Source organism: Dermacentor albipictus, chromosome 3, assembly GCF_038994185.2.
Source record: "Dermacentor albipictus isolate Rhodes 1998 colony chromosome 3, USDA_Dalb.pri_finalv2, whole genome shotgun sequence".
NCBI lineage: Eukaryota > Metazoa > Arthropoda > Arachnida > Ixodida > Ixodidae > Dermacentor > Dermacentor albipictus.
In genome coordinates this window covers 35,411,733-35,424,403 of record NC_091823.1, presented here as the reverse complement: position 1 = coordinate 35,424,403, position 12,671 = coordinate 35,411,733, and the positions used below count along the sequence as shown (strand labels likewise).

At 42.9% G+C, this 12,671-nt stretch overlaps 1 protein-coding gene across 1 annotated transcript; it reads left to right on the top strand.

The window, feature by feature from the left end:
* The first annotated feature begins 144 nt into the window (after positions 1-144).
* MSBP (membrane steroid binding protein) lies at positions 145-12,080 on the top strand. Its single transcript, XM_065432918.2, has 3 exons — positions 145-530; positions 2,736-2,885; positions 10,405-12,080. The coding sequence occupies exons 1-3, from the start codon at positions 200-202 to the stop codon at positions 10,563-10,565; spliced, it is 642 nt and encodes a 213-aa protein (XP_065288990.2). The 5' UTR covers positions 145-199; the 3' UTR covers positions 10,566-12,080.
* The last annotated feature ends 591 nt before the right edge of the window (positions 12,081-12,671 follow it).

Here is a 12,671-nt window from a genome sequence, read left to right as displayed (position 1 = left end):
CCTTTTTATGTATTCGGATGGTATCGTTTCGCGCGAACGACACTGTAAGCTCTTTCGATGGTTCTTTCTGCAAAACGAAACCGAGACTGCATGATCGCTTGCCCATGATGCCTTTCGGTTGCCCTCCTCGCCATCTCCTCGCAGAAAGTTGACAAAAGCGTAAAAGCGGCGATCGGAGCGGCGGCTAGGCCGTACAGTCATGGCGGAGCACAAGGCGGCGAAAGCGGCCGACGCTTCAAACTCAGAGGAGGCGTCCTGGAGCGGCCTTTTGTCAGAGGTCTTCCTGAGCCCACTGAACTTGGTCCTTGCCTCCATATGCATATACTTGATATACAAGATATTCTTCAGCAGACAACACAGCCGGAACTCCGAAGTGAAGCGTGAGCCCGAGCTTCCTCGTATGAAGAAGCGGGACATGACTCTCGAGGAAATTCGTAAATACGACGGCACTGGCGAAGACGGCAGGGTCCTCGTAGCCGTAAACGGAAAGGTTTTCGATGTCACAAAAGGACGGCACTTCTACGGTCCAGGTAAGCGATTGTTTTTGACCAGATTAAGACACGTAAGCAGCTGCTGCTGTTCATCGGCTGCAGTTTTGTGTGATGCGTACCGACTTCAAGGATTTATCTGCGTGCAGCGTATTTTCGTTGTGCATGTTTACTACAATTACTGACCGACTCGCTAATCGTAAGGCGAAACGTTCGCTTGTGCAGTGTCGCCTTTTTCCTCCGTCTGACCCGGCTTTTTTGTCGCTTAAAAACTGCTATTGTCTCTACAAGGAAACGACAAAGGTAGCTCGGAGAACGTTGACAATAGAACCAACACCGAGCTAAAGCTAGGCTCCAGAGCTGCGCCCGTCACATTAAATAACACATCGTCCCCACCGCTTAGGAGACGCCTAGCAGGGATAGAAAGATCGTTCGTTTGTATTTGGTTCACATCGCACATTATCTCGATTTTTGACCCCGGATATCAGTGCACTGAGTGTGGTGTGAAATGAGGTGTCTAGTACGTTTGTACTCTAATCGGGCTGTACAATAGCACGGGTCCGTCGCGACTTTATCGGGAGCAGGCTTGGCGGAACGTCTGTCATTCACAGCACTGATTACAAGCCCTAAATGGAGCGTTCGCGTTGCCAAACAAGCTGAGAGCGCGATTCCTTTTGCCTATAGTTATTTTCCTCTGATCGCTAAAACAAACCAGAGTAAACGGATTAGTAAACGCGCGCGTCATACCATTTTTGTTTTAATACTTTCGGACGATATATTCAGCTCACCTTCCTCGTATCTTGAACTTGAATAAGGAAAACTTGTTCCTGCACATTTCCACGCTCCCTTTCGCCTTACACGTTTACTGCATGAAATAGATTGGTTACATACTCTTACTCCCGCTTGCCAGGTTTAAGGTTGTGTAGAGAAACAGCTGTCTGGTTTGGTTGTTTTTATCGGACATCGTGAGGGGTGGGGCATAATACTGCCCTTACTACAGAGGCTAATGATGATCTAGTAAAGCATGGAGTGCTTGGTGTGCAACTTTCGGAACAGTCATTGCAAGAACCTGACGCAGGGTAGCCGTGTAACTCGCTACAAATCAAAAGCAGTTTTCTTTGCACCTGTTGATATTGTGCTCCTGGTCGGCCTAAATTGAAGCGTTACCAACAGATTTTAAGTGGTCCTATTTTTTTATTTATAACAAGTGCTGCTTAATGTGTTCTACATGACTTGCAGCATTTCAACAAGATGGCTAATGATATGTTATATTTGTCAAAGTGTCAAAAAAAGAAAAATTGTACTGCATGAAAACATGGTTTGTGACACATGGTTATTCGACGACCATGGTTAATCTGTGTGATACCCTTTTATTTTTTCCAACACAACTCCAGTTTTGGTTGTGCAGACATAAGGAAGAACTATTAGTAATAATTTGTATTTGGCTATAACTGAAGGCCTTGGATGGAGAGTGTATGTGGCTCAGTTCTAAAAAAAATTTTTAGAAGTAAATGTCCCAAGTACAAGCCAGATCTTTTGTAACAGTGTGGACAGGAGTTGGTATGTTGTTAGCTTTGCCTATACTTAACATTTATTAATTTGACTTCTTATAAGAGCAGTGGCAGTAATGTGTAAATACATTCGATGTAATGCGTAAGAGGACTTATAAATGCTATTACTATGAGATAACGACATGGGTGCTGAGTAAATTTCATTGTACTTTTACTGCCAACTACCACAAATTAATTGTCGGGGCAGCCTGTTGTTGTTGTACTGGTTGAATTGTTTAGTGACTATGCTGTTCCAGACATGCTACACCAATAGCAGACTAATACCATTTGTTTACTACTATAGCCCATCTTGTCTTTTCTTGGTATGGAAGCAGTGACGGATCTGGGGCAGCGTCAAGGAGTGTGGCCTCATCGAAAAATTCAGCAAACATAGGGAAGGGGTAGCCCTGGATCCACCATTATATGAAAGTATCATGTCAGTTGTCATCATCAATTCTGTCGACGGTAGTGCAATGTTTGTGTCCTTCGTCCTCTCTACATCGTGTGTTCATGCCTGGGACACTTCCCTTTTCAGTGAAACAAAGGCTAGCAGTGCGACAGCAGTGGCACTTTGATGTTAACTATAATATAAGTTGAATGAGGTCTGTGCTACACTGGCAGCAGCAGGTTTGTGCACATCCTATGTTGATCATCTGCCTTGACTTGTGGCTTGTCTGATAACGTTGCGGCATTTCAGGTGGGCCCTACCATGCTTTTGCGGGCTATGACGCCTCCCGTGGTCTGGCCACTTTCTCTGTGGAGCGACCCAAGGATGGCTACGATGACCTCTCTGACCTGAACCCAATGGAGATGGAGAGTGTGCGAGAGTGGGAGATGCAGTTCACAGGCAAGCCATACATTGATAACACATTGGGTCTGACATTTCGAAGGGATATCTGGACTGGTTTTCATATGGAGCGGCTCTGGAAATATGTTTCTGTTAATCTTTGATGTACACAATTGTAGTCTGCTCGAAATAATTTAAATTGCTGGTGACCACAAATTTTGTTTGAATTATCAAGTCAAGTGATAAAATGTGCGTACGAAAATGGCTTGTTAAGGGTTGGGCGGTAGGGGAACATCTGCTGCCGACATCGTGAGTGCCGCACATCAAATTGGACACCTACTATTATGCAAAAGTAGGTGAGCCATTGTTGCTACGTTTTCCTGGATGGTCTCCGTCCCAGTGACACTGCGAGTACAATGCTACTTAGCTTCTGGGATCTGTTAATAACCGGGCTATTCAGAATGGCATGGTTGATGACCAACAACAGAATTGAGATATTGTATGGGTAGATAATGTGCTCGAAACAATGTGCAAGGCCTGAAAACTGTCCACAGATTGCATTTGTTGCCCAGAGCAAGAGCCCCAGCATGTGCACATCTGTGATATTGGAGCCACAAGTGTGACCTGTTCAGTGGCACCTACGTATAGTGCTATCTGCCTGTACATGGGACCTTCTATTCTTATGGGGGCAGAATGCTAAATGGATTATGTTCTTGGCAAACTTTGCGTGCACCTTAAGTTACGCGAGGTCATCAAAACTAACCTGAAGCTTTCCACTATGGTGTTCCTCGTAGCTTTTTCGATGGTTTGGGATGCTAAAGGGGCACTACTGAGAAATAGTGTTTTGCTAAACTGTAGTATAGTAAATTATGTTTCTGCAATAATGAAACAGCCACTCTTACAATAAAAAGAGGCTTGCTAAGCCAGAAAAGAAACCAAAAACGAAAGGCTGGTGACAACGTCGTCCTGAAATTCCAGCACTAGCTTGCCCTGACGATGCGGATTTAGACAGTACCTAACACGGGCCAGTAAAGGACAGCTAAATTGGATTCTGAATGCGCCAGGGACTCCACCGAAGGTCGAGCCAAATAGGTTGTGAAGCTTCAGGTGAAAAGCAGTTCAGAACAAATTGTCACTGACATCAGCAAGGGTGGTTATGGGAGCAACGATTGAAGCATGGCTATGTGAGGAGGGAACAAACATTAGGAAAGACACACTTTTTTAAATTAAATGAGACACATTAATTCAAGGAAAATAAAATTCCTAATCAATTTTGAATGCGCATGATGAAAAAAAAAAGGACAGGTCTATTTTAGTTTACCGTTGTCAATAAATACCTTTTTTCAGTGCTGACCGTAAGAGTTGACATCGCTATCACTTGCAATGCAATGCAGCTCTTCAAGCGTGCAGAAATACGCACTTGAAACATAAACATCTTGTAATACGCCTCCCTCACATGTTGTGTTGTTTTGCTTGTCAACATTTGTCTGAATTTGATGGCACGGGTAGTTTCATCGTTTCTTAACCTGTTTAGTCATAAGTAATGAGTTACGACCGCCAGATAATGAAAATCGCGCTTTTGCAGGATACTTTATCCTGTTGCTCTTTAAAGGGACTGACAACCAATTTTCATGGTACCTATATATTTAATGCAATGGAAAGCTTACCGGTCTGAGTCTCTAATCATGAAGTGGTAATGCGGAAACCACCGTGGAACATTTTTAATCAGAATTTTTCCATCTGCAGTGAGAATGCAGTCACTCACTGGAAGCCTGCTGAAAATGGTGATAGGTGAGCGTAATAGTGATTATAGCTGGCATTAGTGGAAGGCAGATGACAAGTGCAGTCCTGACTGTGAGAAAGTATTATTTTGTTTATTAAGTCAATGTTCCTGTGATTAATGTTTTCCGAAGTGTTAAAGTATTTCTGCAATAATAGCTCAGTGTTCTTGTGGTTTCCTGTCCAACTGATTTGGTATTTAACCAGTCAAAATGAAAGCAATTGTATCTAACATGAAACAATGCTTTTACATGTGATACACAGTTCAGCATGTTGCTGTAGCCATGCGTGCGTTTTTGATTTCCAAAGCATAGAATGAAGTGCAAGTGTCTAATTATGTAGCGACTACAACTTTAAGTAGTAATTATGTTGTACTTGATAACAGCCAGCTTACATACAGTAATCTCATAGAGTACATCTGAAGCACCAAGATTTCAACGCCAGGCTTCACCACTTACTGCCTTTTGAGGCTATTTTTTGTCAATTTAAAATTATTATTCCTACTTAGATCGCAAACAGCATGCGAGTTTCTATCACTATAAATGGCGGTCATTTCATTTCCATCAAAATCTCACAACACATTCTGGCCAGTTTAAAGCCATCAATTATAATTAACCTGTTATTTTGAAAGAAACAGAGAGGGAAGGTGGTTAAATTATTTCCTCTAATATGCACACTGCTGTTCAAAGGTATATTAAAATGGGAAGTCTGTAATTGAACTAAAAAGTTAAGTTACTTTTTTTTTGCTTACAGGCAGGCTTCTAGTTTGGCAGGTGGGCCTAATAAGCATGGGTCCTGCATCCATCTCAAACAGTGCTCAACAACTCATCATAACACTGTGCATTCCCCCATAATGGAATAGTCAGCGAAATTGAATATTGGATTCTCAAATCAATTACTTGATTTGAGACAGAAGTGCTCTGTTGATATTCATAATTTCAAGTATTTACACACCTAGTGGTGGAACTGCTGTTACAATGCTACAAATTTGCTACAAATTGCAGTATCTGGTACATGCTGCTACAAAAGCCCAATTTGGTGAAAATTGCTCCATGTCTACTCCAGAAGAGATGCCGAAGGGCTCTATATAGGTCTGGCAGTTGCAATTGTTAAAACGAAATCGCAACTTGTGTTCCACGTTCGAGCATGTATGGCAGTGCGTCTATACATCCAGTTAGTAATCGGCATCTGCTTTGTTTGCTGGTCCTGGTTCGACTAAACAAGCAAACACAATGGGCTGTCGCTTTGTTCATTTGTTTAAGAAAAGAAATTCGGTTCGGCACTACAAGATTTAATGTATATGATGCTTGGTATGTGCTGATTGACTTTTTCTTGGTAACACAGTACTCGGACCTTCGGTGTCTTCGCCCATGTTTTTGAAGACAAGGTCTTCTTTTGCAAGTTTCGATAAACTTGGGGTTCATGGGACCTGAGCACCTAACCACTTTCGTCTCGTTAAACGATTTGAGGCTATTTTGTGCATCTAAGAAAAAAAAATGTTGCATAGAGCTATGGGCAAAGCAGTAATCATATGTAATTAGCCCAAAATAAGCCTATATGATACCCAGTTGTGCTTGTGGTACACTGGAACAGGACGTGTAGCTTTACTCAACAAAAAATGTGGGCCAATCTCGGAGATTGTGCAGTCTAAAAAGGAAATACAGTAAGGGCCATATGTAGGTGTGAGATGATAATAAAGCTGGGTAAGGTGGCATAGGTGAAGTTAAGGTGCCTCAGCAATGGTTGACATTGAAGAAAGACAAGGTCTTCTGCGGGCGCCTCCCTTCACTCCTGAATAATTAACATGGAAAACCAAATCGTATTGTCACGTGGAGTGACGTATGGAGAACACAGTAGCAATACTGTGAAAGACGAAACTAACTTTTACTGGGCGAACCTGTGCCCACAATAACAGGCTATACTTAAAGAATGGTGACAACGGCCAACACAGTCGGCGATCGTCAAAATCTGATCAGCGGGTCAAGCGCGTCCGCTTTTATACATCAGTTGTCGAATGTTCCAGAGTAATCACTGGGACCCACCTGCCTTCCACAAACTTCTACATTATTCACGTCGCGCACACATGCAATGAGATTACACAACGTTCGAGGACACGCAGCAGATGGAACCATCAATAACATTCCAGAAACTTCCGATACATGCAGGTGCGTCCTGCACTGTGCGATAACATTTGTTAGGAAGTGAAACGTGGTCGCCTGATAAAGATAGGCAAGTACACGTGTCAATATGGTAACACTGATGCAACCTGGAAAGCTTTGTCTCCCTTGATGTCAGCTGCTCTTGAGTTGCCTTTTCTCTTTTTTGTAAGATGAAAGTTTGGTAGCCTTACTAGGGGACTTGGCAGAATGCCTCTGGTCATTCTAACTCGTAGCTTAAAAAGTCTGCTAGAAGTCACTCAGGCTTTTTACCAGGACAGCGTCCACAATTCATTGGGAAGCTTAACATATTCATCAGGAAGGATACTTGTATAGAGTGTTCTCCCTGATGGAAAAGCCTGAATGACTTTTTTAGCTAAAGTTGCCTGATGTGACAGGGAAGTACCCCTTCATGTGCGTATTTATGAAAGCTCTTACGAGCCTATCAGACGGAAATACGGATGTAGAAAGGGAATTTAGTGAAAATAAATGCGTGATGCTAGAGCGAGCCAGCCTTTCAATAGCTAGCATGAATGGACTTCACTCTATTGTCGTTTTCAGAAAGGTTTGGGCAAGATTTAGGAGAAATTCCCCTGACCTAGGATGTTCACGAAGCAGTGAAGAATTTGTGCAAATGACAGCTTGAACGCCTGGAAAAAGAGGCCTTGGTGTTGTCACATGCAAAAATAAGTAGCATGCGATGTTTTTGGTGAACTTTGCACTTTAGTAGCAGAAAAGAGATGGCAGATGGAAATTAATTCAGCCAAAAAGATGCTAAGCAATGCCCAACAACACTCGGTAAAGTAAATGACGCACAAAAAAAGAATTATAAAGAGGGAAGCTCTCTTCCAGGACAGAAGAAGCTATCATAGGGTCTTGAAAACCAGGAGGCACTTGGAAAAATGCGAAAATTTTGAGACTGCGCTAACTTGATGAAGGCATGAACTGTTATTGTCTGCTGATGTGGCACACTTGGGAACTTACCAGGGTGCATGTGTAAATAAATCAGTTCTGCCAGCTCCCAGACTGAATGACTTTGCTTTTTGTAGTGTTTTAGAGTAGAACATGTTGTGGGGCTGGTTGGTTCATAGCTTTCAAAAGATTAAGCACCAGCAGAGACAGCACACTAAGGATTAACAAAGACAGGACAAGGAGCTACTTGTAACTGTTTATTGAGGTCAAAAACGGCTGAATATATAGCCACAGTGCTCCCTCTTTTTTCTTCTCCCTCTCCCCATGGCTATATATTCAGCTAGAATAGCAGCTTGGGCTTGTTGGTTTTCCATCCTGCTGTTAACAGCGCAAAATGTAGACAACAGACGAGTGGTGTCTTCTTGTCTCGTCTCTTGTCTACATTTTGCACTGTTAACAGCAGGGTATATATTCAGTCGCTTTTGACCTCAATAAACAGTTGCAAGTAGCGACTTCTCCTGCCTTTGTTATTTCTTATGTGCTGTCTCTGTTGGCGCTTCATCTTTTGATTGAAAATAGTGTTGTAGCATCAACTGAAAATGTGTGGGGCCCTAGATTGTTTTTGTACCTTGTGCAACAACCTAAATGTATGGGTTACAAAAGCTAGGTCTGCTACAAATGCAGATTTTTTTTTTTTTTTTTTCCTGCTACAGAAGCTGCCCCGAAACGCCTTCTTACATCACTGCGCACCCCTACTGTATTGGCTGCTGTGGGTATTCATGACGGTGCGAATAAGCGCTGTGCTTAGTGACCGGACATGATATTCTGTAGCGTGCACACTAAAGTCGCTTTACTGCTGTCCTGACTAGCAGCCCCGGTCTGTGTGTGCATCCTGTGTTCTTTCTTTTGAAATGGTTTCCTGTGCAGCAACATCAGGCTTTTTCAAATCAAAGGGCAAAAAAAGAAAGAAAAAGATTGCTTTCTATGTGAACGTACTGGCTGAGAAAAGTTAACACATGCAGTTTCACTATGGGATATGAGTTCCTCTGTGTGACTGATATGTAGGCCCATAAAACTGGTGTTCCTCTCTTTACCAAGCAATTGCTGGTTGCTCAGCTTACATAAGATTACTGACAAGATATATTCAAAGTCATAGAAACTCTATTACCCACTTCTCGCACGTGAAAGGATAACACTTAGCAGGCATGAAAATTAGGAAGCATCTAAAAATTTGATGCTAATGTTGGCCTTGAAATGCCAGGCATGGTGTCATCGACATTTAGGTGTTTAGAGTTTGTTGTAATTGAACACATTGTCTAAAAATATCACTACTAGTGTTCCTATTTCTGGCGCATGCCTGCTGTAATGTCACCACTGATGCCATGAGCAAAATCGTGAGAAACTGTTCTCTGCACTGTCTGATCTTGTTTCACTTTCGATGTGGAGATTTTAAGCTTGCTTAAAATTATTTGTGTGTTTTTGTATAAGAGAAGCCATCTTATACATGGCAAAACAAAAAGCACAGAGGAAAAAAAAAAGGAAACACATATTTCCCTGATACGCTGATGCAAGAAAAACAAAGTGTAAAGTCTAGGCCATGATTATGTGACAATTCCAAACCGATTCTTATTTCACACTTTGTCATTGGTTCGAGTGGTGCTCGGCCCACCCTATTCCTCGGATCATCCAGCCATGAACTGGCGATGATAATAAAGGAATAGAAACTGGCAAAAGGAAACATTACTTCATACTGGCCCAAGTTGCCATATTACCTTAACCTTTTATGCAGACTTCCATCGAGCACTCCTCACATAACACTCCTCACATGTTAGGGAGGTAGCTGACACGCGTGTTTGTTCTCCCAAACCAGCTGGAGCAGCTGTGCTGCTCTCGTTGCGTGCAGCTGTCAGACATCCTGCACATGTGGCACACTTGTGTGGGGGACAGTCTGCAAGCCTTGCAAAAATGGCTGCAGCAAACAATAAACTTGCTTTCATCCCAAGAATTTCAGATTGAAATTTAGCATCACTGCCTGTGTACAGTGTCATTGCACTGGCCAAAATAATGCCAACTACAACTTTATTTGCTTTGAAAAATGTGAACCCAAATTCACTACATAGCACTTAGCAGTTTCTATGCTAATGTAAATGCATGTTCATCAAGACAATGTTGAATGGAGAAAGCCTGTTTGTACAGCTAATTGATATGTGCAGCATAGACCGCCGATAACATAATTTGCTGGAGTCGCAAAATTTGCAAGTAGTACCCCACTAAAACATTTTCAGAGCCTTCACATGTGTAGAACATGTAGATCAAGCAGTGCCATGTATTCGACGATTTAACCATACAACAAGGATGTTTACATCCTTTTAAATTTGCATACACTACAGAGTATCACGTCTGAGCACTGACTGGCCCTTACAGACATCTTTGCATGAAGCAGGCAATAACGCAGAAACAAAGGCAAAAGAATAAGAGTTTTTACTTTCCCCATACAAACTGAAAAGCCAAAGAGTGACAAGGCATTTGACCTCGAGTGCTTGCTGACTGAGAAGTGGTCGGAGCAGAACATAGACCCTTAGATTTAGAAAACGCCGCATTATATTGGGTCCTACACTGCAAGCGGTTATGATATGAGTGGTTTAAGGAGTACTTACTGCTCACCATGAAAATGTGCTCAGTTGATGGAAGTTTTCGGCAACTTATCCGTTTCTACTTTGACCTCCCTGCAGAGAAGTATCACTATGTGGGACGCCTGCTAAAACCGGGTGAAGAGCCAACCGATTACTCTGATGAAGAGGAGTCGTCTGCTGCTGACAGCCCTGCCAAGAAAGATGCTGGTGATCCGTCAGCTGCTGCCTCAGGGGGTGATGCCAAGGCGCACGCGGACTGAGCGGCCCCATACATACACACGTTGCTGCCTCTGCTGTCGCCCAACTGCCATGGGAACATGTTTTCATTTTGTCACTGTTTGTTTGCTTCTCCAACATGTGTGTATATGTGTGGCCAGGTTTCTTACAGCGTGCCTAGAGGAGCTCATGCTGCTATGATTTGTCAAGACTCTGAGAAATGTGCCCTGTGTAGGCATCCCATCTTCATCACACAAAATTATGAGGGAAGCAATGTACCATGGCAGGGACTGTCGGAACTGATGTTTGCTCGACTATTCTGCATTTCTAAAGTGAAAACGAAGGCGGGTATATTTTGGTAATTTGATGTAGATAATGGTTGCAGATGGAGTAGACTTTACAAGATGGTCCAACACGATAGCAAGGTGCCACTGCACTCTTGCTCTGCTTGAAATCGGTAGTGTGTGTACATATATGCCACTTTCCTAGTGCAGACATCTGCACTGTGGTGTCATTCTGTGCTTTCCATTGGCACTTCCAGAAGGGTGTAATCTCTGCGGATTTAAGCGGATGTAGCTGTTGAATTGATTCCACATCTTGAGCAGCTATGTTTTTCTTTAGCTACAGCTCGAGGAAGCTCTGTGCCACTTATGGTTGGCTCTCATCTGCCTGTTTTGGCAAAGTTTGCATGTGGTGCCGCTGCAATTTTTGATACAGCGAGTGGGACAGAGTGGTACGGTAAGGTACAGACGAACGTGTTAGTCAATGTTTTAAAAGCTAAAGATCATTACAGACGCAAAGGTGCAAGCATATTTACACTTGCCATGGCTTACTACCTACCGCCAGCACTTGGAAACATATTTTACGCCTTACAATCTCCATGGACTGCAGTTGTATGTCCAGATCGCTGTGAACAGGAGTGCATAATTTGTTGTTCGTGGGTGCACTACAGCCAGCGAAAATTTCACAATGGACTAGCAGTTTGGTAATGCAGCACTCTGACCTGCCACTGTGTTGATAATTGCCAGTGCAGCAGCACTAATGGGGCACTTTTTGAGGTCTCATTGTGAGTGTTTTAAGTGAATGCATCTCTATTTTTTTGAGCTGCCTTTTCCCTCACCCCACCGCATTGAAGCTTTATTGTACAAGCAGGGGAAAACTTGCCAGGAATGCTAGGACGCTGCTGCCACTCCCACTGCACTTGATGCACGAGTGCCCGTACAACATGGCAGCTTCCTTGGCTTTCCGTTTTCCACAGTGTTGCACCAGTGCAGCACTGGGTTAACCCTGTGTCGGTACCTTATCAAGTGTCGGTTTGGTCTTGCATACGAAGAGTGAGAACTGATTGTTTTTGTATCTTGTCTTCCCATTTCCACGCACAGACTTGTACATAATTATTAATTTCCTCATGGGCATGTCCTTAGTTCTGAATTCTTTCTCTTTATTTTAGATGACAATGGACGCAACTGTGGCTATTATCTGCAGTGTGTGTATAGAAAAGCTACTTGTGTGCATGGTGGGTGTCTGTGTGATTAAAATGAAATGTGGGATATTCAAAAGACTGCGTTACTTCCTTTTCTTTGCGCTTCTTCTGACCCCAATGTTCACAAACAAAAACTACCACTGTTGTACATTTGAGCGTCTCGCTGCGTATTGGAGCATTCGCTAACTCGGGGTAATTATACTATTCACAGGCCTCTTGCAAGAAATTATCAACAGGTCCCCTTAGGTGCATCCGCTGTGTTTGTCAAATGCTCGCACGTCTTGTGTCTCGCAGAGAGAGTAAAACTTAGCATTAAAGTCCTTGGTCAGGGCCTCATAAATACACTTGCAGGGGGAGCAAAAGCAAATGATAATCTTGCATAAGCTTAGTGGGCAGGCTGGTATAGCTTCCTTCTAAGTTAGTAGTAAGAGCTCTGGCACTGCGATTGTTCAGCTAGCACAGGAACGATAGTAACATCGATTTGTACAATCGTCATGCTTGTGGGTACATGACATTCTTGCAGCCTTACTTGCTATGCTTTAGCAATACTATATTTCTAAACTCTGAATGCAACAAAGACTCTCCATGTGCACAATCATTTCAACTTGTTCCATTTATATCAATATTTTTGGGGAAATGAATGATTAGCAGAATTGCAAAGCCACTT